Raw genomic sequence first — 26,557 nt, 5'->3', positions numbered from 1 at the left:
AACCTTTGTTGATTGTGTTGTTTTCCTTTCTTGTTTTCTTTCTCTTTTTTCCTCTTTCCTTCCACTAATTAGATCGATCGCGAACGAATTGCTACGATGATAGAGGAAACGTTACGAAACCATCAGCAAAAGCTACACAACGCTAATGCGAAAGTGCAATCCACCACTGCACTGACCTCGTCCGGTTCGGTAACGGGCGACATCGGGGTCGCAATCGGCTCTATGTCGAACCCGCTAACCGCCGGTACATCAGCCGGATCCACCCTTGCGGGCAAATCCAATCACCTGCATCATCATGTTCCTGTACACTCGGCCAGTTAGTAGCCTTTTCCTTCTTTGTCATTATAAATTTCTCATTTTTTCAGTACTTTCTGTTTGATTTCGTTTATGTTTTGTTTTTTTTTTCTTCTAACTGACTGTTGTCTTTTTTCTTCAAAACCTTTCCGCGCACACACCCTAGTCTCGTGAATTGTTGTATGTTTTCGGGGTTTTTTTTCTCCATAAGCTCCTATCATTCATGTTCTCTCATTCATAGCAGGATTCTAAAACAGTTCTTTCCATCCACAGCACAGATAAGGACTGTGATTTTCTTCCTTTTTTGTTTGTTTTTCATTTTGTTTCAATGCGTATAAAGATATATCATATTTACTTATAAAGTGTGGCATATTTCATCCTTTATCTCATGGTTATGATAGAAGTTTCAACTTGTCTTTTTTTTCATTTACGCATGAAGCAGAACATATATTTAACAGAAAAATCACCTTCACCACACTATCTACCACACACAAATACACACTTGCCGCACCAAATATGCTGCAACACACGTACACCCCTTCACACATACGTATACCATACACACAAGTACACTCGAACTATACGCGAACGATCGGTTTACATAATACCTATTGTAAATAACAACGATATTAAAATGTTGTTGATTTTATTCGTTACACATGGTGAACTGAGCGGACAGCGTTGATTTGGTGCCTCGAATCATTGCTCAGGCACCGCTGTCGATCTTCGTTTTAGTTCACTTTCACTAATGAAAGAAAACAAAAAAACGCTCTCAGACACGCGTAGGAATATGCAAAGATCGCATTAATTAAACGACCAACCATTCACCCGGACACACCGAAAGAACTGTCGATTGTATCTTTGTGTGTTGTGTCCGATTTATCGTCACAGACATCCAAGGCTCTAGCGTGCGCCAATAAATATGTGTTAAAACGGGATAATCCACAATAAGCGATTATCAAACCAATAAACAGCTATTTGCAAAATCCAATAAAATTATTATCCAATATAGGGCAACTACTGCCTGCACACATCATCTCGTAATCAGCTAACGATAGCGTTATTAACAGGACAGCAATTCATAGTCATAACTACGGGGCGAACAACGTATGTAAACCAGAAACGATTGCGAAATGCAGAGACAATCCCACATAAAGGTGGGACAAAAGAGGAGTGAAGAAAAAAACATTCGAAACAATAGCTAATAATGTACAGTAACGCCACCCGCCAAGGGGGGGGACTTATCTGTATATCATTTCGATCGATTGTGTGCGAACAGTGAATGAGTTTTAATGTAAACGAATCGATTCGTAATGTAAAACCGCAAATATAGCTATAGTAGAAGCAACACGCAAGCGTTAACCCGTAAATAAATGTGTAAAGCAAAGTTTAATTCGAAAATAAAACAAAATGCACGACCCTTAATAATGAACGAATGTCGTAAAAAAAAACAATATATATATACTGCGCTAGTGAGATGTTTGTAGGTTCTGGATAGATCATGACAAGACAGCAGGCATAAGATAAACTAGCTCTGTTCACAGACAGACAGGCAAGCATCATTTGCCGAACTAAAAACGTGAAACCGAAAACCCGGAAGATATTATGGAAATACAAGAATATGAATATGTTTATATGTATTCTTTTGCAATCATTTTATTATCCCCTCTTTTCCGCCGTTCTCTTGTTCGTGTAGCAAACACTTTCTCTGTTTTTGTTTCTTCGTCTTCGATTTTTTTTTGTCCATTGGATTGCTGGTTTTTGTTGTTGTTTTTTTTTTGTATTGTTCGCTCGTGTTCATTACTTGTTCCGATTAGTTTTGTCTTTCCTAATTTTGTGAACCCTTATTAAATGTTTTTCTTCCTTTGTGTCATACCTTTTCCTGTTTTTTTTATTTCTTCGTTTACTTTTATTGTGTTGTGTCTCTAGCCTACTCTTCTTATTGTCGTCTTTTGTGTGTTTGTTGCTCTTTTGTTATCTTATTCGGGGGTTATTATTATGTTTTCAGTGATTCAGCCGACTCACAATATTGTGCTGTTTTGTTATTTTTCTTTTTAGTTACACCAATTGTTTTCCTACAGTAATGTGAGAGACACTAATTTATCTCTGTTTACATTCTTCTCCTTGTTTTCTTGCAAACAATCACATCCGCACCTGCCCGGTTCTTTGGATAGGTTTGGAACGTGGTTGGAAGGTAGCGGACACAGAATCCATTCTATCAACGATGCCAGCTATAATGGAAACATCGGGAATCAGTGTGAACAGCATGGATGGTGGTCTTTTCGCGGGCCACCTTGATGATGCGGAGGAAGCACGGGAAAATGACGAAGAGCTGGAAGCCCTTGAACGGATGGTGGAACTGCGTCGGTTTAGCAGAGCAGAGTATCCAGCAACCGTGCCCACGAATGACATGAATGATGAGATGATCGAAAACATTCCTTCCGGGAATAGCTCTCCACCGATCGGACACACCACCACTGCAGCATATCATTCTCATCACGGTCAGCATCGCGGCTTCACGGCGGCGGGTGACACAATGGATCCGTCAGTGAATACGATTTCAAACACCACCAATTCTACTTCCACCTGTGGCAACGTAGATGATGCCGAACCAATACCGTCTAGTGAAATGATCGTTCCATATGAGGCTACTGATGAATAATTATTAAGCAATCTATCCCGAGAGTGGTGTAAAACAGGCACGACTATTTTGTACGACCGGCAATGTACAACTAGCAAGTCCCTATACAATATGAATTCCACCTCTGAACACTTCGTACCAAGACCGGACCGGGATCGTATAGTGTAATCGGTAATACGCGCCTTTACAATACGCCCGGTTCCGGCTTAAGTGTCTACTAGAACATGTGCACACAGGACTTGATTTTGCGGTTTTGTGGATAGCTTAGGTCACAGATCAGTCAGTCATCAAAGCCAGAAACGGTTGTAGAGTCAAAAAGGAAGAAAACGTAAAACATTTATTTGCACTACACCATCCAAACTGTTCTGCGGATGCAGTTACTTCGGAATTCAATTTGTTTCCTTGTACTACCGTAAGCATAAATGTTACATCTTGTTTCTCATTATAATATTTTGAATTTGTTCAGAGTAATTTGAGCACCCACACACGGAAGTAATCTTCATTTCTTTTTGTACTTTTTTTCTGATATACTTTTGCACGACGGATGGATGTTGAGAACGCGGAAACCGAAAGTGAGATACATGAAACGTAGCAAAGGTTTAAAACCTGCAAAGCGAAAACCCAAAACCCTATTCTAATCAAGAAACAGTGTGTATTAAAACGACAAAACAAAAGTGAATGTATGTTTACAAAGCTAAATTTACAAACCACAGTGAAATATCGCGGCAAATAGGTCTAGTGGCGTTTGTATAAATATTGGGCAAGAGAGCCGGGCGATACTATTTTGCGTACATGTGTACAATAATAAAAGGCTATGGCTCTTCCCCCAGCAGTAACAAACAGGCAACAATTCTACAACCGAATCATATAAAGTAGTAAAAAACAAGTATTTAACGTAATCTGTCTACCACACCCCGATCAACATTCATGAGTTCAATCGCAATGAAAAGGAGTATGGTCAATACGGCTATCCATTATCCTAGAAGATTCTTATTATTTTTGTCAAACTTATATTGTGTGGTTAAAGGGAATCTACGAAACGGTCACTAAACACTGTTTTCTATACCGGAAAGACGCATCACATTCTCGCAGAGCGTCACATTTCGACCTAAAACCCCCGGAATTATTTTTCAATTTCAAGGTTTAAAAAAAAGTTTTTCGCGTGCGTAGGATCTGCTTTTCGACAACAAATGCTGTAGAAAATGAAAAAATTTGGCAATGAATCTGGAAAGTCAGCCAATATCCAGTCGCCACGTCATAATTTTTGATCACACCAAATTCTGAAAACCCGACCACATTTAAAAGCAGTAGAGCGCGTTTGTGTTGTTTAAGGAGTGAGTGGATGGTGGACTGACTTGCTGCTGCGCCCCTTCTATCTGCTAAATAGCCAGCCATCCATTCACCGTCCCGCCATGGATGGTTCGTTGGTGTAGGGCGTAAGGATGTAAACAGAACAGGAATGGACAAAACGTGCTAAAGTAAAAATGTAATGGCGAGAAATGGTTATTAAAGTAAGTGTACGGTTCCATGCATATAGTGAGAGAACGAAACAAAAAAAAACCCAAGCACGGATCGATCTTCTCTTCGAACTGAACTGGAAACGGCTGGACGATGTGATAAATCTATTTGTACTAAAATTTGTGCTAACTTTCATGTACGCGTTAGAAAACCCTGTAAAAGCTGTAAGAAGTAGAACAAATGAAAGAAAGAAAAAAGCCTGCGCGTTTCGCAATCCGGGATTTAAAGTAACCAAACGAATATGACAGCGAAAGTCCTTTTTTGTACGTTTTACGACATTGCGTGAGGAATGGAGTATTTGAAACAGGCGCAACTACGTTTTCCGTATTGTACATAAGCATGAAAAGGCGCAGGTTGGCATGAAGAGAATGAAGAATGAGGCAGAGAGAACGAGAGATTGCGGCATGCGAATGAAATGATGTTTTATTCTGCAGTGTAGTGTCTGACGCATATATTTTAAACTGCGCAATGTAATTGGGTAGAATATTTGCAAAGCTCAACTAGTGAAACGTTATCCGAAACCGTATTGTTCATTTCACGAGCATATATGAGTTACAATTACCAGCAGCAGTGGACATGCTGTATTGCTACATGCTAATGTCATTACTATTACTCCTACTAATGCGTTCAACTAGAGCTAAACCGAACCAGACAAGCCGGGCGCGTGTATCCGGTCATCTATCATGGATCGATGATGTGCAATATGATTTCATCCCCCAACTCTTTTGCATACACCGGGCCACCACCCTCGCCAGGTTTGTGGGCGGATTGAATGTAAAAGACGGTTCTGATCTCTTGATGATATGCTTCCATTACTACTTGAGTCTATTCGTGTTTTTCTCACTTATAATTGTGCTTACCATTTCGCCGCAACACATCAGAGCGGTGTAGTAAGCAAGCAAGGGCGTGCGGTAATTGAAACTGATCGACTTGCTGGTGATCATGTTGTATCACTAATGAAATGCACGTGAGTTAAACCAGCTTCTAAGAATATGCGACATACAAAACTTATCGCTTTCATTGGAGTTAAGGACATTGGTAAGTGGTTAGTATAGTGTAACTAGATGTAAGGTAAAGCAGATAGATGGAGAGATTTAAAATCTCTGACAAATACTTCTATATTAAAGAAAGGGAAAACTACTAGCGCGCGGGAGATAGGGTCATCACCACATCTAAGCTAAGCGACCGAGGTGCGAACGAAGTGATCTCAACACACGGTCGATGACGAGTACCTTTAGGATCATTAAAAACTTATGTCACGCTCTATGCCATGGCTGCATCGATGCGACACGAGCGCGTAGAATTTGTCCCTCATGCATCTTGTCGTGAGCCCATACGCCTGAAACTGTTGTGTCCTGAACTAGAACTAAATATGATTGATTGCACACGACGGTGTGTCTCTGTGCGCACACCGGGATCGTTTATTTTACTAAAAACCAAATAAAACTCTACCAATGCGTGATACAACTAATAAATTAAATGGAATAAGCCGAGACGGTAGTGTAATTATAAACGGTCGTAAACATATTACTATTAAACCATACTCTCTCTCACACACACACGCGCACACGAACATCGCAGCCAAGATTGCAGCATCCTGTGTAACTCCTCGGAACTGTCTTGCCCGACGCAACTGTATAAGAAATCAATTCTATTCAAACTATAGTCATTTAAATTGTATTTAAAACAAAGCTTGCTTTCGAAGTGCTAATAAAGTGCGGTACAGTTTCCGTGGGTAGTAAAGCGGTGGGAAGCATAAGAAACAAATTGCGCGTGGACACACATTTTCCTGTAGAGAGACTCCCAAAAGCAATCTAACCGTCATCATGTGCAGACAACTTAGTGCGGATTTTGGGCTTACAACAAGTGCCGGAAGAATGTGAATGGATGAGATTTAAAATTGAAACAAACAGAAAAGTAAGGTAAACCGGGGATTGACGCTTTCCTTAGCGAGGAGCGAGGGGTTTAACATCGATATCGTGTAATCGAAACAAGTGAGAGATTAGAGGTGGTGATCGGTAGGTTCGGTAATAAATTGTGAAACTGTGAGGCAAAGTATAATACGGTTGGAAAGATCTGGTATTCAAGCATAGGAGGAAAATAATAAAAGTGCCCATGAAACGGGGTTTAACGCTACAACATTCGATCTGAAGGTGCTAGAGTTGGCGAGCAATGAGAATATGGTAAGTCATGCGTGGTTATCAGAGTACTAAGTTGCCTAATGTTATTCGAGAAATGTGGAAATGTGGAAAGAAACATAAAGAATCTTAACATGTAGTAGAACATGACTTTAAAAAAATGATTGCAAACGGCACTGTGCAAATCATTTCAACTACTCATTAACAACGCAACTGTCAGTTCAAATTCAGTGTTGTTGCATGCCGGCTAGTTTTCGCCCGGACAATATAAACCATACACACACACCAACAAAACTGCCAACGATTGACAGCAGATTATAAACAATCAGTGGTGTGTAGAGAATGTGCACATTAAATGAAGATGGAATAAGTTTTGGGAGCCTTTAAGTTATCAGATAAACTTTCTAAGTGATAAAAAGTCATTCTCGTAGCCATCAACTAGTCGGAGCTGGTGGTAGCAGACTTAATAACCCGATAACGTTTGTAAAATTCCGGTGAAACTGAACGCAACATCTCCACGAGGACTCCACACCGTAGTGATTTCGTAATGAAGAACAACATCAGCAACAGCAACAACAGAAGGCAGCAGCACAAGAACATAACAACCAAAGCATAGCGTGGAAAATACTTGGCGGGGGAGTTCCCAACATAGAGAAAATAGCCTTCTCGGTCGTTGCCGTCGGGCATGTGGGAAGCATCGCGTTGAAAAGCCAAAAACTGCCGGGCCCGCTTGGTAAGGGTTAGCTCTTTCTCTCCCCCAGTACTGCCAGTTGCACATACCGGGCCGATGCAGTGTAGTGATCGGGATTTTGTTTTTTTACTGGGTGTGAAGAGAACGACGTAAAAGTTCTAGTTCGCGTGTGAGGACAAAATTCTGCACTGTCGTAGTCACAGAGCATCATCAGTTAAATTTGCAACTCGGCAAGTGCATACATAATTGATGTAGGGTTGATCAACGGTTCTTTCTGTTGAGTGCGAGCGCACTAGCAAACAGAGAGCCAGACGTTGCGTTCGAGATCTTCAGCCCCCCTAGAGGTTTTTCTTTGGTTGTGAACGGTGGGAAAAGTAACTGTATCGGTAAGCAAAGCAAGGCATGCTTTTTTTTGTCACACTGCTAGGAGGTAAACGCTACTGCACAGGGCCACGTTTCTGCAAAAGCAAGTGCACATCTGAGTAGCGCGTCACCCCAAACTGTGATTTTTATTCGCTAATCGATTGTGCAAGATTGCGTTAGCGGTGGTGTACGCGAGTGTAAAGTGCGAGAAGGTCGGTGTGCAATAGTAGTGCGTGATTACAGCACACACCATTTGACAGGTTGACGAAATTAGCAAACGTTTGAGGAAACCCTAAAGTCGTATCGTTTTCCGGGTTCCGGTCAATGTTGCCAATTCGCGTGAGGGATTTGTAAGCAAACGACACGATGGTCGCCTGGATGGTGTCTCACAAGCGGCACGTCCGGATACTGCTGGTAGGCGATCAGGGTGTCGGCAAGACTTCGCTTATTTTGTCACTGGTGAGCGAAGAATTCCCGGAAGATGTACCACTCAAGGCGGAAGAAATCACCATACCGGCGGATGTGACGCCAGAACAGGTTCCCACAAACATAGTAGACTATTCCGGTAAGCTTTGTTTTCACCGAAAACCTTCCGTCGCATTGCATTAATCATCGCTCTCGGTTTGGCCCATTTTAGCGGCCGAACAAACGGATGAAGCGCTCGCGGAAGAAATTCGAAAGGCGCACGTCGTTTGTATTGTTTACTCGGTAGACAGTGAGGAAACGTTGGACGGCATCACCGAGCGATGGTTACCGATGGTGCAGAAGTGTTCCGAACTGGAACGGAAGCCGGTGGTGCTCGTGGGAAACAAGATTGACCTGGTTGATTACTCCACTATCGACGTAAGTTTTGTTTCCCGGTGCTATGATAGATCTTCCTTAGCGGGTATTCTAAATTTTCATTTAAACTATTAAATTTTTCCGATTGTAGCATGTCCTTTCGATCATGGAAGACTACCCCGAAGTGGAGAGCTGTGTGGAATGCTCAGCCAAAACGCTGCACAACATTTCCGAGATGTTCTACTACGCTCAGAAAGCAGTTTTGCACCCAACGGCACCGCTGTACATAATGGAAGAGCAAGATGTGAGTTATGTGAATTTTACTTCATAAGGTTTCAATACAAATGCAAATGTTTTCCTACTCCTTCCACACCAACTCCTCACGCAGTTAACCGAAGCTTGTAAAAAGGCACTTGTGCGTATCTTCAAAGTGTGTGACATTGATGGCGATGGATTGCTGAATGACTACGAGCTGAATCACTTCCAGCGCCGTTGTTTCAATGCACCCCTGCAGCCTCAGGTGCTGGACGAGGTGAAAGCGGTACTGATGAAGAACACACCCGACGGTATCCGCGACGACTCTGTGACGCTCAACGGCTTCCTTTTCCTGCACTGCCTGTTCATTCAGCGCGGCCGCAATGAAACGACCTGGGCCGTGTTGCGACGCTTTGGGTACAACGAAAACCTCACAATGAGTGACGAATATTTGCACCCGCCCGTTAAGATACCGCCGGGCAGCAGTACTGAATTGTCCCACCGGGGACAACAGTTTCTCGTATCGCTGTTCGAACGCAGCGATCGGGACGGTGATGGTGCACTTTCGCCTGCCGAGTTCCAGAAGCTATTCAGCGCCTGCCCTAGTCCACCGTTCTCCACCGACATTAAGCGCACGATACCGACAAACGAGAATGGGTGGCCTACACTGCACGGATGGTTGTGCCGCTGGAGCCTGATGACGTTGGTGGACGTGAACAAAACGCTCGAATATCTCGCCTATCTTGGGTTCAATGTGCACGAAAACGAGTCCCAGCTGGCAGCTATTCATGTTACGCGCGAACGGCGCATCGACCTGGCCAAAAAGCAGAACAGCCGTACGGTTTACATGTGTCACGTGATCGGTGCGAAAGATGCCGCCAAAACGACCTTTTGCCGGGCGTTTCTAGCTCAGGACATGAAGCGTCTTACCGATCGGGATATTCGGCACAACAACCGGTACGCGATCAACTCGGTGCAGGTGTACGGGCAGGAGAAATATCTCGTGCTCCGGGACGTTGACGCGAGGCTCGTGCTGGACCCGCTGCAACCAAGCGAAGTGAACTGTGACGTCGCCTGTCTGGTGTACGACGTGGGCAACGCGAAGTCCTTCGAGTACATTGCACGAATATACATTAAGTACTTTGCCGAGAGCAAGATACCGGTACTGATCGTTGGTACCAAGGCCGATCTGGAGGAGGTAAGGCAGGATTATCTGCTGCAGCCGCCCGACTTTTGCCACAAGTACAAACTGCTGCAGACACAGTTCTTCAGCGTGAAGCACAATAAGAAAGACATCTACACGAAACTAGCAACGATGGCAGCTTTTCCGTGAGTATTGCTATGGGATGGGGATGAAAGCTAGTTTTCATACCGATACAGAATTTCTTAATACCACCACTATATTTCAACTCTAGATGCAGTGAACATATCTAGTAGAAAGCCACTAACAGGTGAATTGTTGATATAATGTACGCATTTAAAAAAAATTGGACTGATTTTAGCGATTTTTGTCTATGATGCTAAGGCAGTAAGGAAGCAACTCCGAACGAATAAGTTTTATATAGTGAGTCACTTCGTGTCCACCCAAAGTAGCCGATTTGGTATTAGAATATCATTACCCATTGGGAAAAAAATAAAGAATGTCCAAATGAATGTAGTGGTCACTCGAATACACCAGGTAATCTCCCAAAAGTGAACCACTAAAGGTCCTGGTGCAAAATCCTTCCCGAATTTCAGAGACAAACCTCACAATGGCTCTCAGATACGAGAGACATTTTCCATAAAATGCCAAACGAAGGATCAAATTCAATAATTTGTAGATCAAAACGGAGTGAAAGTTGATCGCTAGATAAAGCTCACAGTCTAAGATGCTGGCTAGCCGGCTCGTAAAATCACCATATAGGATGTTGTCAAGTTTTTCTGAAAGGCTTTTTAAATGAAAACGTTGATTGGCTTTTCATCATTGACATGCTTTATCAGTCCATTTTTTAATGCACACGTTAACATCAATATTTTAAAGAAAATATCACTTACTATGAAAAGCCGTAAAAGGTATTCTAATATCTTAAAACCTTAAGCAAGAACTGCTGTCGTTGGTCTAAAAACAATGGTCAAAATATTCTAATATTAAATCCTATTCACATGTTTAGCAATATAGCTAACAATCTGTTTTGGGCAGCACACATTATATTGCAACAACCATCCAAGGATTTTGTTGTTGAAAGTTTGGTTTTAAATTTAATTCCGTTCCGTTTTTTATCTTCCTTCTCTTTTTATCTCTTCCGGGTTGCATACTCTTGTTCTGTCTATGTATTGTCGTATTCAGTCGATTTCAAGCAGCGTGGATTCTGTTTTATAAGCATAGATTGGTACAACTGTGGGAAACAACGTAAGTTTGGTCCGTTTGTACAAACGTTTTTCTTACTGGATTGCTCCTATATGTATATAACAGTAACAACTAATTATGATTGTGCTAAAAATATGTAGTATTAGTTGTGTATACAATTAACTACTGTAGGTTACACCACGCCCTAACACTCTCATACACAAAATGCTTTTAATATTTTCACTTTATACAATCGATTGTATATTTAACTCAATCCTGCACCTAATAACTCCATGTTGCATGTTGCTGTTTGCAGTGGAAAATGTTTTGTACTAATACGTGGTCATTTTGTAAATCTTTTTAGCCATCTGAAGCAATTCGGACTTATGTCAAGTGATCCCTTGCTCTGGTGGAAGGCAGGATTAGGCATAGCAGCCGCAACGATTGTTGGTTTCTTCGTAGTAAAAGCGTTTCATGGACCTGGTTCAGCAGCACGATGAGAAGGAAAGTGTGATGATCGCTTGGTGAAACCCCTGTGTACATACAATGTCGCTGCTGATATCGTCCTCTCCGGCGACACCGTCACCATAGAAGCAGCGTAAGCACTAAACCATAAAAGGTAAAGTCATAAGCTAAACAACCCATAAAATCCAGTTTAACGGGCAAACATATAGCGCGATCTTCCGCGATACGAATGTTTGCGGGGGTTGTTTACTCCCCGCCAAATAGAAATAGAAAGCACCCTTGACGGAGTGCGCGCATACGTTTTGGGAAAGTGTAGAACGCCCGAGACACGATAAAAGATAAGTAGTAAATCAAAGCTAAGCGCGTGGGGGTTATAAACTTATTCAAAAAACATTGACTGGAATTTGGACTTAATCTTCCAACATTTCGAGTGAATTTCTGTATACTCTATGTTTTGGATCAATTGTTTATAAAGAACATCGTAATCGCTTTGCTTTTCTTTTGGCAAAAGTATAAGCTTTTGTTAAGTGTCACACACATACACCGATTGGAGAGGTGTTCATATATTTAGTTTCCTTATTAAACGTACTATTTGAAACTGTGGAACATTTCTATGCTTAATAGTAACGATCGTACGTAAATATGATAATATACTACCATTACTTTACCGTTTGCATCGCTGTAGACAGAGTAATGTTTCAGTATACCAGTGAATGCAAGATCCGTTGTTACAAAAATTGCTATACCATTAAAACCGATAGGCAAAATACATTACGCAGCGCTAAAGCTTTATTCTGGTAGTTGATTTTTGGGAAACAATCTACAAGCGGTGTTGTGTTGTATAGCTGCAAAACTTAGAACTAGAAAACCATCAATACCGTCAGTAGTATCAGTGCAGCAAACATTGTTTGAATATAGTGGCAAAACAATTCGAGAAACGGAAGCAAAGCGGCAAAAAATTAAACTTATTATTCCTAATGAAAATCGGACGAAAGGTTTTCTTTTTTTTAGCAGCAGCAAAAGCAAGAGTATTCGAAAGAAATCTTCTCTCTTTTCTCTGTGTAGCACACGTTTTTTTTATATTGCAAACATTATGCTATGTTTCGTTTTATTTTTCCGTATTCTGTAGTAACATCATCATCATTATGATTAGACGACGCGCACACTATATTTATTAGTAGATTGAACTTGCTAACATTTTTCGTTTAAAAAAAAAACTAACATTGAAAATATACAAACACTCTGAACCGACTAACAGGCGATCGTTTGTGACGTGATTCCAGTCATACCTACCTTCGCTATCTCTCCCTTTATGATTCTCCTTGCAATGTGCATTCATATGCCGAAGCATCATACTAACTATGGGTCTTTTTTCGTGTCCTAGAGTCTTTACATCCTTTTCTTTTTTACAAAATTCGCTGCAGTTTCGATTGTGTGTCGCGGAACACATCGATCAACGGTTGGGTGTCCGGTTTGGTGTAAAGAATGTTGAGTGCCGCCGAAATGAGATCCTGCGATTTCGACATCACCTTCCGACGATCCTTGAACGGGATCAGCTTCGGTTGATTCACGATCAGCGATAGCAGCGCGGAGGTAGACCGGATCAGATACAGCTCATCGTCCTCCGTCACCCAGATGCGTTCGTTCATCGAGACTAGGCTGTTTGGGAAGAGATGGAATAGGAAAAGAAATTATCTTCCCTGAAGCGCAACGCGTTTTGCTAACATACCGTGAGTAAATATTCAAAAGCTCCTCAATGTCCAAGCTCATCTCGATCAATGCATCCGGGACGGGCGAATTATACATGCCCAGCCGGAAGCAACGAATCTCGACCTCGCGCACAATGAACGCAAGCGGAAAGCAGCAACCGGAACTGTCATACTCGAGCGCCAAACTCTTGACCTTCGCCAACAACCGCCGGCAGCGTTCTGCGCAACTGTCCCGTCCCTGCAGCTCCCGGTCCAAAATGTGCGTCCACACGGACTCGATTAACAGTGGATCGTTGTGGTGCGAACAGTTCAGTATCGTCAGCTTGCACTCCCACAGCTCGTACTGCTCCGCAAAGTCGGAGTACAGTTGCGTCAAATTGTATAGATTGGAGTCAAGCAGCTTTAGCGCGTCGTACCGTTCCTCGGTGTGCTGCGTCAACAGCGCAAGGGCATCGTACACCTGGCGTTGGATTTGTGCTACCTCCAGCTTATCCTCCAAATCCTTCAACAGCACACCGTTGTGGGCAGAAAAACCGACCGATTCCGAGCGCATGCACATTACAGCCCGGGCAAGATATTCAATGCGTTGCTGCAGATTGATACTATCGCTCGCGAAGTTAGCGAGCTTGTCGAGAATTTTGGCCGCGGCCGCATGCTGCCCATTGCGCTCGTGATACTTCCAGAGCAGATCGGCGAGCACCAGATTTTCTGGCGTTCGTACCATCGCCCGGCTGAGGAACACACCGAGCGATGGTTCGGTAATTTCAAGCAGCTCGGCAAACAAGTTCTTCGACAGCAGCCACTCGTAGATGGCAATGTGGAGCAGCTGGTCGGTGCTGAGAAGCGCTTGTCCGATGATGTTCAGCACCTCCTGATTACCCGTCACCCGGTCCTCATCGTCATCCAGCGATGGGTAGATGCCGTCCGGTTTCGGTTGCTGGCCCCCGTTTCCGGCCGCATCGTAAACGTAGTCCATCATCACCTTCACCTCCTTGTACCAGTTCATTCGATTCTGGAATGCGAGGAACCCTTCCTGGTTGTCCATCGCATCGTTGTTGCGGTAGAACAGCAGCCCGGCTTCATTTGGATCGCTTTTCGCGGCACAGACCGTACACAGCTCGATTACGCCGCTGTAAAACCCGGCCGAAACAAACTGCTGGCATAGGGTCGCGAGTGGCAAATTGGGTGCGGCACTCTTGCACAGCTGCAGCGCCGTACGCAAGCGTTCGTCCTTCTTGTCACGATCGGTACATCCGCGCGAGAGAAGCAAAATTTCCGTAGCCTTGTGCGAAACGGCATCCTCTTGTCGGTACAGTGTTGGACACACTTCGCGCAGCTTGGATGAAATCGATCCGACGCTCGCGTTGTCGGCCAGATACGAATTAATCAGCGTCACGATAAGCAGCCCGCAAACGTCACTGCGTGTCAATACCAAATCGCGGAAGGTGCATGCCTGCAGTACGACTTGCTCGTCCTTCGTTAGCTTCCCCACCAACAGATGGCACTGGTGTTCGCAGATTACTTTCCAAAGACCAACAACTTCGCATGTTTGTTCTGAAATATGACCGAAAAAGAATACGAATTAATGCTAATTCAGTGAAGAACTTCTCCTAGAGCAGTTTTACTCACTTATTAAACGCACTAACGCTTGCAGTGATTTTTTCTCCTCAGCCAACGCTTCTTCAGTGCAATTTTTCTGTACCAAAACAGCATTACCCTGTGGATATACGTAACCACTAGCACCGGCACCCCCAGCTATGCTGTATCCTGGCTGGGATGATAATAAACTGCCACCGTATCCAACCCGTTCAGCACCGCCACTCAGCAACAGTCCGGATTGTCCGTGGCCGAACGATGAAACCGTTCCCGTTACAAGACTCCCAACATTGGGCTTTACCGACGTACCGTTACTTCGACCACCGGTGTATCCGAGCAAATTGTTCGCCGTCACATTCTCCAGAAACCGTCGGATGGCGTATAGGTCTTCCAGCAGCACAACACAGTCCTGGTGCGATATTGACGAGTAAAAGCGTTCATCCAAGCAAGGTTTGCGCCAAATGCTGCGCAACATCCGGCTCATATACAAATACAACCCGGCATGTTTAGCAGAATAGTGAAACAGTGTCGTTTCGACCGTTTCATTGTTGTTGTTGTTTAAATTCGATGCTGGAGCAGCACCACCGTACATGGAAGTGTTTTGCCTCGGTTGTTGTTGAAGTACCGGCGACACCATACCACGGCCAGGCGTCGAGTACGGTGTGGAAGCAAACAAACGTCCACCCGGTCCAAAGTTGGCATTCTGCTGCACGGTGGAATCCATCGCACTGCCATAAGTTCCACCCGACAGTGGAGAATTGAAGCCTAGCTGTCTGTTGTCGTTCAACATGGGTGTGTCAAAGTAAGGCTCGCCGCCATACAGTATGAATGCTTGCGTTGCCCAATCACCAACCTCCGTACCGCGAATCGATTCCCGACAGGCTAGTAAAAGGGCCGTTGCGCAAGCTTCCGGTTCCGTCTGCTTGCTGAAGTACATCTTGACCGCTTCGTTATGTGGACCGTGACAACCGACGAGCAGTTGTTGAAGGATGTCAACCGACTGTAGTATCGACACGATGTGCACACCCTGGTTCGTTAGCAGGGCCACCTTCCGAGGATTCTGAGCCTTTCGCAGAGGAGTGCTGATCGAAACGCGATCCTTGCGCATCACATCGGCAATGGCCCATACCTGCCCGTCCAGTGGCATGTAGGTGGTGGATTCGACCAGATTATGCTGCGACTGGAACTGTTCCGAGCTGAGGCATGTGAGCAAATCTTGGTCCTGCTGCTGTCGCGATATCATCAGGAGCGATCCTTGGATGTAGTGGGCAGAGTGGACCAGCTTTGGTTTCGTCAAGAGTAAACTGCCCGTAATGCCGGGTGGCACACGGACGTGCAGTAAATACAGTCCTTGTGGTTTGCTTTGGGGTGGTTCGGGAAGATTGTTGTTGGCATTTTGCTGGATTTCTTGATTTGCAAGGTTTTGCTGTGATGGTTGCTGCATTTGTTGTTGTTGTTGCTGCTGCTGCTGCTGTTGATGTTGCTGCGACTGGTGCTGCTGTTGTTGGTGCTGTTGCTGTTGCTGTTGTTGTTGCTGCTGTTGCTGCAATTGAAACTGCTGTTGCAGCTGTTGTTGTTGAAACAGTGCCTGCTGTTGCTGCTGCTGCTGTTGTTGTAACAATTGCTGCTGCTGAATGTAAAACCCATGCAAGTGTAGTGGAACGGTGGAGAAATAGAAACGCACACCACTCTCTGCGATCGCAACGAGATGTAAGCTGGAAGAATCTTCCGACGTCAATGGGCAGATGGCGGTAATTGGATGAAATACGGCCGGATCGATCGTGCGTAAAATCATCGACGCACTCGAGATTATTTCCTTGTAGGAAAGTCTTGCGATACGCCTAGTGCTTCCCGCATCCTTACCCAAGTCCCAAGCTTCTATGGAGCCCTTGGACATGAGCACGTACAGCAAGTTGCGTGTGTTATCAACGGTAATCTTCTCTACCGAGTCGGTTTCGGTAAATATTTTAAATATCCCAGGCACCAGATGGGACATCAGCCCCTGCGAATGGTTGATCTTGCGGCACCGTTTTCCGAACCAGTTCGATTCTGCCTGATAGCTGACTTCGTACAGACATCCGTCACGACCGCCGAGAAAAATTCTTCCGTCGTCCGTGCCCTGTACACACATTATGGCAACGTTGTCGGTGTTAAGCACGAAAATGGGCGTGTGCATTAGCTGCATCTCTTCGCTGCACTGAGAAGACAGGCTGCGGTTCGGTGTCCCATTGTTGGCATCACCAAACGTCACCCCGAGGACAACAATTTCTATCGGCGTGGTAAGGATGAGCAGATACTTCACGTCGGCGACGAACAAGCCGGGTTTAGGTGTTACCAACCCAACGCTAATGATAACCTGCGACAACCCATCGAAGTAGGCCACATCTCGCGCATTTTCATACGTCCATATCTGAGAAAGGAAAAGACATTCAGAGTAGTTAGCATTGGTTATGTTCTTTGTTCATTGAAGCACATCCCGTACGTATAAATCCGTATCGATTGTAAGCCACGCTCGTCCGATTTCGGGAAACAATCCCATCATACAGTGACATTTTATGTCTGAAAAAAAAGAACAAAAACGTGAACCGATAGTAAACATCACACCCGAAGCAAAAACTCACGGTTAAAATGTTCCATAATTTCCGACGGTATGGGAACCTTATTGACCGTGCAGAGCTGATTCAGGTCCTTGAAACCCATCGAAAGATTGCTGAGTTGCTGATAATCGAAATCACTCAACCCACTAGCGGTCGGAGTGCCGGCTTGCGTTACGCCCGTCAGCTAGAATACCGCGTGGTTCGGAATGGCAAGAGGAGAATAAACGCACGATTAGTAGCACTGTGATCGCTGTTAACGGGATGGTAAACAAATGCCATGTGGCCCGCGAAAGGCCGGACAAGTTACCTCCAGTAAACCCGGCACATCCACATCAATCAAACCATGGCGTTCCAGCGTATTGCCGGCAGAGTGGAGTGCATCTATGGAAACAGCCGGCAGTTGTTCGCCCATTGTTCGTGAATGTTGTACGATAAGTCCTTGCCTTTAAATGACTGTTTCACCGTCCACTACTCACGCAAGCACTAGATTTCACCCGCAAGGACTTTTTTACTTATGTTTTAACAAATTGCAGCAAACGGCGCTAAAAATTTATTGACGCTTGCAACCAAGAGTGAACCGGGGAAAGGTTAGCTCATCTAGATTTCTCTAGCTAACTGCATTGACACGCAATTTTGGCAGTTGACGTTTTGATCGGAGATTTGCTTAGAAAAGCCCGTTGTGCAGCACCATCGTAATAGTGAAAATGAATTATTATATTGATTTTACTGAAATTATAACGTAATTTGTCGAAAAAGGTGCTTTAGGATTGCTTTTGTACAATCAATGAGACGTAATAGGATCGTGTATTGTAAATTCTACAATTTTGCAACATTTCAATGCACCAACAAACGGTCCGCCGTGCACAACGATGTGCATCAAGGATGACATTTGCGTTTGCATTTTGTTTGCCTGAAAGGCAAAAAGTAAAATCGATTGTGAGCTAATTTTGCCAGTAAATGTTTTCCAATTATCCAACTCCGAATCAAATGTATAAAATCGCGTACTGTGTCGCTAACTCAGCGCAAACCGGGGCGTGAAAAAAGCAATCGTCCTGTAGCGCATTCCAGTGCGCAAAAAAGCCATGAATTTTGCAGACCCATGGGTGACGCAGGACAATAAAGCTGGTGAATCATTTAGCAACAACAGCAGCACCGCCATTAGCGAACTCGCACCGCCAGCGGCAGCAGCAGCAGTAGCAGTGCCAGCGGACATCATAACCACCACCATTGTTGTCATCGATTCGTTGGAGTTTGAAGATAATTTCATTCCCCAACAGCCACCGCTGAATCCGCGAGAACCGCAAGATAATCGCCTTCCGGACTCGGACAATTATTTAGCCGCATTAGGTAATGAACAACAACGCAGCTTAGACAGTGCGTGTATGTGGACCTGTTTTAGAAAGGAAGCAGCAGAACGGCGTGACAGTGCTGATAAGCCACGCTACTACGTTGTAGTGGTTAAAGCATTACAGTTCTGAAGAAATTAGAACCTTCGTTTAACAATTCGTCTGGTTTAATCTCCTTCAACCCGTTAGAAAAACGCTTGCATCGGCTGAAGAACCATCCGAGCGTGTTGCAGCAGCTGGCCGAACGTCGTGAAGCTTGTATGCAATCGTTGCTAGGAGGAGGCATCACAATCCGTACGGACGCTGATCTGGAGCTGGAAGAACCCGTCAACAGTAACGAGCTACTGCGATTCATTCGCCCCGAGCAAGCCCTTTCGCAAGCGGAAGTTGTGCAACTGGTTCAGCACGATCAGCTACAGTTGGAAGCCGAAGAGCACGAAGAATCGCGCGAAGGTGAAGAAAGCGGTACCGAAAGCTCGACGTCACGCTAAAACCGGACCGGTAATTTGTAGGTAAGTGTGATAATGTTGCTTCCTCTATTCCATTCCTTGACGCTACAATTCTCACGCGGGGTTTCGCTTAATGCAAGAATGAACTAACAATCGGAAAAAGGTGCATTGGTGAATTGAAGAGAAGCTTGATATATATTTTTCTTGGCTAGCTTTGAACGGTTTTTGTAAAAATTCCAAACGGATACAATTGTTGCCAAACATGTCTTCCTCGACGACACCAACAACTACGACGACGACGACCACGGCCATGAATCTCGACCAAGTGGCATACTTTCTGGTGACCGGTGCATCGCGCGGTATCGGTGCTAAGATGGCCATCGAGACGGCCCGCAAATTCAAACCCGGTTCCGTCGTCGTGCTGCTGGCCCGGTCGGCATCCGGTTTGGAAAGTACCCGCTCGGAGATACTTGCCGTCAATCCGCACGTTACCGTGGTGACTAGTTCGGTCGATTTGGCCACGGCTTCTAAAGAGCTGCTGAACGAAATACTGGACAAATCGCTCGGCAAGCAACAACCGACCGGCCAGTTCGGGTTGGCCTGTGTCATCCATAACGTTGGCACGATAGGCAACATTGAGCGGAAGGCGATCGATATGGATGATCGTACCGAGTGGGAACAGTACTTTGGTACGAACCTGTTTACCGTGGCGGTGCTGAACAGTTGCTTTCTGCGCAAGTTCCATTCTGTTTCCAGTAAGCTGGTCATCAACATCACCTCCAAGGCCTGCTTGGTACCGTTCCAGAGCATGACGTACTACTGTGCCGGTAAGGCAGCTCGCGAGATGTATTTCCGCGTGCTGGCAGAAGAGGAAGCCACGACGGGCGTTACCGTGTTGAACTACTCGCCCGGTCCAGTAGACACGGAAATGACCGTCGATCTGCAGGCGAATTCGAACGCACCGGAAATCCGGGACTACTTTAAGAATCTCCGCGATACGACGACAATACTCACGACCGAGCAAACGACGGCCAAATTTTTGCATATACTCCAGAACGGTCTGTTCAAGTCGGGCGATCATGTCGATTATTATGATCACTAAGTGTCCACGAAGTGGCCAAAGCATGTGCCCAAAAACATTCCACCTTATACTATACATGTGTGCAATCGCTTAAAGCTTCCAATAAAGAAGAACGCTACATGGTCAGGCAGCGTGTGTGGCGTAACATGAAATGAGTGTGAGACATGTGTTTTCTGTTTGTCCCTTATCACCGCCCCGTTTTGTTTGACGGTTATTTCTCTGTTCTTTTTCCCCCCTCTATTTCACGGCAGATTGGTGATTGTCCATGGTGTTGGCGAGGTGGCGAATGGAAGAGCAGGAAAATGTTGATAAATTCCGCCTTCGGTCGCACGTTCCTCTTTCTCACTAATCTCGCGTGGAAGAATCGTGTCGCCCTGCCGGCCCTCATCATGGTGGGGTGCATGGTGTTGAACTACCGGGGCGAGATCGAGATCAACATCCACACGGAGCGGATCGCGCTACACGATCTGCCAAACCGGCAGCAGCAACAGCAGCAGCAGGCCGGTGCGTTCGGTGGCATTGCGATCGACCATCTGGAGGACTTCAGCGACGATGACGAGCTGGATGAGGACGATCTGTACGATTACTTCGAGAGTGACGAAGAAGATGATGAGTTTGTCACCGAGGACGAGGAAGACGAGGACGACGACACGTACGACGAGGAGGATGATGATGAGGACGGGGAACGGATGCTAAATGGGACGATACGATTAAATTGGTATACCACACTCAATATTCACAATGCCCGTAGATAGACGTGAAATATGGTTGCGGATTGCTCTATTTTAAGCTTTGTTGAGGATATAGTCGACGGATTATATAGAGATCGTATTGAAGTGTGTTAGAAACTATAACATACATACATAAGTGGCCAAGTTAGGGGTTAACATATACGTGCGGAAATCGGTTAAGCGATGCCATCACCATAATTAACAGTGTAAATATGTAAGTTCAGGTTACATCATTAAAGAGCTATATATCACATGAGGGGATTTTCATGATACTTTTACTTACGTATAGAAGTCCGAAAGAAAGCTGCTCAGAAGAATTTTTGGCCCCATATACAAAGACGAGATCGTATGAAGAATTCACTATCGTACAACGAATTAAGATACACCGCCGAGGAAGACAGCCGAGACCATCGAGCACGGGGACAAACACAGATACTGGTGCCGTCAACAATGAGGATGATCCCCAAATAGAGCTGGATGCGGAGGAAAATTCATGCAATCAAATAGCTCCACGTGAGTATGCCCCCTATTGCATATCCTGTGGAAGTCCCGGTGCAAGAGTCGGTTCCTGCCGCGCGTTGATCGATCGATCCACAAAACATCTTTCGTACGGGATGTCCTTGGACCAACATTGCGGGCGGATACATGAGGGCAAAGTATCAAAACTCAATGGTCATTGTTCGTGCTTTGGGCAAACCAAATCTGTTCATCACCGTGCAATCAGTACGTTTTGCAATACAGAATGAGCGAGTTACTAAGCTGTGAATTTCGATTGTCTTGTTTATTTATTATTTAGTGGATTGTTTAAAATTGTGTAGCAATTAAGCAAACAACGCAAATTTTAATATAATAATAATTATATTTATTAAGCTGATAAGTATGTGCGTAAACCCTTGAGAGCGATCGCTAGCGCAAGTGAGATGGATCAAATGGGAAGTCTCCCTCATCTCGCGCTCCAACTTTCCAACTTTCTCGCTGATACGAAATCCCATACAAACCAGCGGTTTTCAGATTTCTGACACCAAGAGAGCATCCAAGCCATAGAGGTAACATCAATACCCCTGCAGCGTGCTCACAGCTGTTCCGCTCTCACATGTTATCATCGAGCGTCATACGAAATCCCATACAAAGTAGCTGTTTTCAGATTTCTGACACCAAGAGAGCATGTATTAGCAGGAGGTACAATGTTTATCCCTCCATCGTGCATATTTTGTTGCTTGGGCCATCACTACGCACACTATCAAACTGATGAGCACGATCGGTTGTGTAAGTGAGATGAAGTGAGATGAGTTTGAAAATATGCGTATGCGTATCTCACTTCATCTCACTTACACAACCGATCGTTTTCATGAGTTTGATAGTGTGCGTAGTGATGGCCCAAGCAACAAAATTTGCACGCTGGAGAGATAAACATTGAACCTCCTGCTAATACATGCTCTCTTGGTGTCAGAAATCTGAAAACGGCTGCTTTGTATGGAATTTCGTACCAGCCGACGGAAAGTTGGAGCGCGAGATGAGGGAGACTTCCCATTGAATCCATCTCACTTGCGCTGGCGATCGCTCTATCCTACAGGTAAATAATGTAAAAAGCCAGAAATGGTAGGTTTCAACATCCTGAAGCTGTCGTCCTGATGCCGATAAAGAAAAAGGAGTTTGAGTACACTGCATACTTCTCTTACGTAGCCGTGTAACCGGGCCGATATAGCTAGTCAAATAGAAACTAATGATTTATATAACGAAGGATATATAAAATCCAAGCATATTTTTGATCAATTTTTTATCTTTTTAATGAGATTTTGTGCTATAAATCAACTCTGCTGTTAAATTTCCAAAACACGCACTATCTACACAAAATTTTTGGGGCCCTTAATACGGCGAGGCCCTAGGCGACCGCCTACTCCGCCTAGAGTTTGATCCGCCGCTGAGCGTAGTATATGTATAAAAAAATACGATTAATAATGGCAAAAAATGGCCACTACCGGTACAGATAAAATCCTCCAGCAACGATCCGTTATACAGTTCCTGATACCAAAGACTTCTACAGTGTAGGTAATTTTAACTCCCATCCGCAATCAGCTGGCCTGAAATGGAAATACAGCTCATCCGTTCAACCATTTTAATGGTCATTGCTTTATCATTGATCATTGATTGAAGATCACGGCTAGAAAAGGAATGGCTGTACATATTACCGGAAAGACAGCGAAAGCTCACTTCCTTCGTTCCGTCCTGTGCTTGGTGTTTTTATTTCTGATTTTGACGATTTTGACGAGAGGAAAGACATGAGAATCTTTTGATGCCATGATGAACTACTCGTGATATTAGGCGGATCATTTACATTTGCTCAATATTGTACTGTACTTAAGTTACACATACAGAACACGATAGCTGTATCATCTTTATTTTTCTCCACTAAAAGGTGTAAACCAAATCATACGCCACATAATGCATTCATTCACTGATGTATAATGATCGATGCTCCTTCTTCCCGCATTTAAGGAAGAAGGAATTGGAAAATTCGACCTGCAGCGCGTGCCATAACTTGGTGTGGCTGTGTTGGTTCAAGACTGATACAACCTTGCGCCCCGTACACGCTCCCCTTCCTTTGCGCGACCACCTTCTTACTTCTCCTCCTGCTTCGAGTAGACGAGCGTCAGGTGACACTTGCCGCAGTAGTGACGATCTTCATGGGCAGCCATGAACACGCCAGCACCGCACGATTCGCTGGTGCACTCACGACGGAGACGGTGGATTTTTCCGTTCTCGTCAACCTGCGCGGGGCGAAAAAAGGGTCATTTATTAGGGAAATCACAACTTGCCGCTCCTGCCACGGTGACAAAACTTACCTTATAGTACTTGAGGACAGCGAGTTTAACCTTCTTCCTCTTGTGCTTGATCTTCTTCGGGGTGGAGTAATTCTTCTTCTTGCGCTTCTTGGCGCCACCACGCAGGCGAAGCACCAGATGAAGGGTGGACTCCTTCTGGATATTGTAATCGGACAGTGTGCGACCATCCTCCAGCTGCTTGCCGGCAAAGATCAGACGCTGCTGATCTGGCGGGATACCCTCCTTATCCTGGATTTTCGCCTTGACATTCTCGATCGTATCCGAGGGTTCGACCTCAAGGGTAATGGTCTTACCCGTGAGGGTTTTGACGAAGATCTGCATCTCGAACCGTCTGGCATCATTCAACGACGGAAGAAAAAGCGGAATACCATTGATATAACAGAAACAGTTTAGCTTCCGTCTTTTCTCTACCAAGGACATTTGTTTGGGTACAGCCGTCTTTCGGTAGAGATCTCTCTTCGAAATGAAAGTACGTACACAAATTGTGTTCATCAAAATGAGTTGATACCGAGCTTCTTTTTCATGGTACTTTTAACAAGTGGGTAACAAACCTACACGATCCTCTTCCTTATTCAGGATTTCTGATGCAAAATTCCTGATCTATAACCTCGCCGTGCTATCTGTACTTAAACTATTCCTGATCTTATAACCTACACGCTCAATCAATGCTGAAAAATGTCAGTCCCTTCTGTAAACGGAGGAAACCCCCAAATACAAATCTTCTTCTCCCATTAGCCACGAAACCCGCCTACAACACTCTACTGCTTTAAACCAGCAGAACCGCATTGATGCAACCGTCATTCTCCGGATTGTTCGTCACCTGCGCGTACTTTCCCCACACCACCTTGCCAGATTGAGTCACTAGACCAAGCTCGGAAATGTTCACCTCAATCACGGTACCCTTCGTAATCACACCCAGGCTCGTGTACATCGGTGACGATGGGTTCTTTTTCACGCCAATAATGGGCAGATAAAAGGTAGCCTTCAGCTCCGGATGCGTTACGTGCGCCTTGTTGAAACGGAGTGCCATCGGTCGGATGAAGCGTTCGTACTTTGGTGGTTTACGGGTAAAGTTCTCTCCGACATACGTCACCTTCGTGACCATACGCTTCCATGCCTTGCGCTTCGTACGGCCAGTCCGGATCACCTTAAACACCTCGGCATCGGACTGTGCGCGCACCTTCGGGATTGGTACGTCCCATTTGCCCGCCTTTTCCTTGCGCTTCTGCTTGATCATGTTCGACAGCACCTTCGCGCTCGACTGTATGCCACGATCCATGAGATACGGCGGCAGTGCTCCATCCTCCACCTTTTCGGTCGTCTTTTTGACCTTCTTCTCCTCGTGCGCCTGGATCTTGCGCTTCATCTGAATCTTCTCATTGCGGCGCTGCTTTTGGTAGAGCTTAGCCTTGATGCCCCGCAGCTTGCGGGCCATGGCGGCACGCTTCTTCGGCTCGCGGGCCTCCCGCTTACGTTTGCGCTCTTCATAATCGAGCCGGCGACCGTACAGCTTTATGTGCCGTTCAATATACTCGTTCTGCGGCATGGTGAATGATGTTGCTTAGAGTGAGCGATAATGCTGCAAGAGGTAAGAAGGAAAAGGTACCATTAGATCACATACCAATGGGCTTCGATGAAAACACACTGCGTTCTTTATTCAAGTGAGCACACCACTAAGGCATCATATGACAAGCATTCGGAACCGCTCTATACCACACTTCCAAAAATTCACTCCGATTAATGTTCCGGCACGGTTCACTTGCGTTTTAGATACCCCCGTCCACACGTTTCGTATCATAATACACATCACATTTAGATGCCGCACACGCGCTAGACGTGTTTCAATCGATATCCGTGAATTTTTGGAAGGGATATTGCGTCCGAATACTCGACATGTTTCACTTAAATAAAGAAGGTTTTCAACGGGGCTCATTCCGGGTCTGACACTTACCCACACAACGAGGCAGGACTGTAGGCCGGACGTCGTCGTTACAACAACCGTGGCTGTTCCGGAGAGCAATCTATCGCCGTCACCTTCCTTATGAAAGATCCCCAACACGTCGTCGGTATTCTTCACATTAACCCAAAAATTAAGCTTAAAGTTAACTCCTATTCTCCTGTATCCCCAGCAATTTAGCTACGCTTTCCTTCCTAATTTTTGTGTCTGTCACACACCCCTGTCGTTCCACATGTGCTGCCGGGGAAATGACTAATTGGCCCGACAAACTATTTTCCCACGAAAATCACTCGAAAAACACAGAAATATTATGCTTGTTCTGCTAGAACTACCACTGTTAACTTTTACCAACGATATCAACTTATTTTGATGAACTTTTTACACAAAATAGCTACTTTTTCCGAAGAACAACGCACCAACTCACCTTACTCTGACACCATACACAAAGTAAAAGAAAGCGGAAATCGACGGTCAGCGCTACCAGCGGATAATCGCACACTTCGCAATGTCACATGCTGTTTCCGTTTGCTGCATGGGCCGCGAACACAAATGTCATCGGATTTTATTTTCAAACTCCCGAAACTGTGTTAATTTTTGGTCTTTAGAAGGGTTTCGAATCGTTACGCTCTGAAGAGGATTTAATTAAACATTTAAGTCAACCATTTTTTTCATATTAAAACATGTATTCGAGACATGTATTTTGTGTATTAATATTAATATGGATAATTATCCATGACACCCTGTTCTCACTGTTCGAGTCAACTGTCAAAGGGTGCC

The 26,557-nt window shown here is 44.8% G+C and overlaps 7 protein-coding genes across 16 annotated transcripts in view; 4 read left to right on the top strand and 3 right to left on the bottom strand.

The window, feature by feature from the left end:
- LOC128305864 (nuclear receptor-binding protein homolog) overlaps positions 1–6,207 on the top strand; it is a 53,571-nt gene extending 47,364 nt beyond the window's left edge. For all 4 annotated transcript variants that reach the window (XM_053043488.1, XM_053043485.1, XM_053043487.1 and 1 more), the window contains exons 11-12: positions 73–316; positions 2,469–6,207. In XM_053043488.1, coding sequence (XP_052899448.1) covers positions 73–316; positions 2,469–2,956 — 732 coding nt within the window. In that variant the 3' untranslated portion in view covers positions 2,957–6,207. The remainder of the gene's footprint in view (positions 1–72; positions 317–2,468) is intronic.
- Positions 6,208–6,941: 734 nt separating this feature from the next.
- LOC128300664 (mitochondrial Rho GTPase) lies at positions 6,942–12,453 on the top strand. Of its 3 annotated transcripts, none has more exons than XM_053036814.1 (6): positions 6,942–8,210; positions 8,283–8,488; positions 8,577–8,729; positions 8,814–10,009; positions 11,007–11,057; positions 11,371–12,453. In XM_053036814.1, exons 1-6 carry the CDS (start codon positions 8,012–8,014, stop codon positions 11,504–11,506), a joined length of 1,941 nt encoding a protein of 646 aa, XP_052892774.1. In that variant the 5' UTR covers positions 6,942–8,011; the 3' UTR covers positions 11,507–12,453. The 3 variants fall into 3 exon arrangements, with proteins under 3 accessions (XP_052892774.1, XP_052892773.1, XP_052892775.1); XM_053036813.1 differs by having other exon boundaries at positions 11,007–11,069; XM_053036815.1 differs by lacking the exon at positions 11,007–11,057.
- A 79-nt stretch (positions 12,454–12,532) lies between these two features.
- LOC128300633 (nuclear pore complex protein Nup154) lies at positions 12,533–17,940 on the bottom strand. 2 transcript variants are annotated; one of them, XM_053036760.1, is made up of 7 exons: positions 17,681–17,940; positions 17,398–17,557; positions 17,259–17,335; positions 16,345–17,186; positions 14,810–16,137; positions 13,201–14,734; positions 12,533–13,130 (listed from the first exon to the last, which is right to left on the bottom strand). In XM_053036760.1, exons 1-7 carry the CDS (start codon positions 17,783–17,785, stop codon positions 12,878–12,880), a joined length of 4,299 nt encoding a protein of 1,432 aa, XP_052892720.1. In that variant the 5' UTR covers positions 17,786–17,940; the 3' UTR covers positions 12,533–12,877. The 2 variants fall into 2 exon arrangements, with proteins under 2 accessions (XP_052892720.1, XP_052892719.1); XM_053036759.1 differs by having other exon boundaries at positions 14,810–17,186.
- LOC128300635 (uncharacterized) lies at positions 17,723–21,231 on the top strand. 2 transcript variants are annotated; one of them, XM_053036762.1, is made up of 3 exons: positions 17,723–18,720; positions 18,909–19,227; positions 20,501–20,605. In XM_053036762.1, exons 1-2 carry the CDS (start codon positions 18,456–18,458, stop codon positions 19,208–19,210), a joined length of 567 nt encoding a protein of 188 aa, XP_052892722.1. In that variant the 5' UTR covers positions 17,723–18,455; the 3' UTR covers positions 19,211–19,227; positions 20,501–20,605. The 2 variants fall into 2 exon arrangements, with proteins under 2 accessions (XP_052892722.1, XP_052892723.1); XM_053036763.1 differs by lacking the exon at positions 17,723–18,720 and having other exon boundaries at positions 19,095–19,227; positions 20,501–21,231.
- LOC128300634 (sepiapterin reductase-like) lies at positions 19,096–20,476 on the top strand. Its single transcript, XM_053036761.1, has 2 exons — positions 19,096–19,231; positions 19,381–20,476. The coding sequence occupies exon 2, from the start codon at positions 19,431–19,433 to the stop codon at positions 20,268–20,270; it is 840 nt and encodes a 279-aa protein (XP_052892721.1). The 5' UTR covers positions 19,096–19,231; positions 19,381–19,430; the 3' UTR covers positions 20,271–20,476.
- Positions 21,232–23,338: 2,107 nt separating the features above from the next.
- LOC128304725 (ubiquitin-40S ribosomal protein S27a) lies at positions 23,339–26,298 on the bottom strand. 2 transcript variants are annotated; one of them, XM_053041940.1, is made up of 3 exons: positions 26,205–26,298; positions 23,824–24,154; positions 23,339–23,748 (listed from the first exon to the last, which is right to left on the bottom strand). In XM_053041940.1, exons 2-3 carry the CDS (start codon positions 24,142–24,144, stop codon positions 23,599–23,601), a joined length of 471 nt encoding a protein of 156 aa, XP_052897900.1. In that variant the 5' UTR covers positions 24,145–24,154; positions 26,205–26,298; the 3' UTR covers positions 23,339–23,598. The 2 variants fall into 2 exon arrangements, with proteins under 2 accessions (XP_052897900.1, XP_052897899.1); XM_053041939.1 differs by lacking the exon at positions 26,205–26,298 and having other exon boundaries at positions 23,824–24,315.
- LOC128304723 (ribosome biogenesis protein NSA2 homolog) lies at positions 24,582–26,269 on the bottom strand. Of its 2 annotated transcripts, none has more exons than XM_053041937.1 (2): positions 26,205–26,269; positions 24,582–25,402 (listed from the first exon to the last, which is right to left on the bottom strand). In XM_053041937.1, the coding sequence occupies exon 2, from the start codon at positions 25,367–25,369 to the stop codon at positions 24,590–24,592; it is 780 nt and encodes a 259-aa protein (XP_052897897.1). In that variant the 5' UTR covers positions 25,370–25,402; positions 26,205–26,269; the 3' UTR covers positions 24,582–24,589. The 2 variants fall into 2 exon arrangements, with proteins under 2 accessions (XP_052897897.1, XP_052897896.1); XM_053041936.1 differs by lacking the exon at positions 26,205–26,269 and adding an exon at positions 25,775–26,181.
- Positions 26,299–26,557: the final 259 nt, after the last annotated feature.

Source organism: Anopheles moucheti, chromosome 3, assembly GCF_943734755.1.
Source record: "Anopheles moucheti chromosome 3, idAnoMoucSN_F20_07, whole genome shotgun sequence".
NCBI classification, from domain to species: Eukaryota; Metazoa; Arthropoda; class Insecta; order Diptera; family Culicidae; genus Anopheles; species Anopheles moucheti.
Note: the sequence above shows the minus strand (reverse complement) of the source record. Positions and strands in the feature narration are given on the sequence as shown.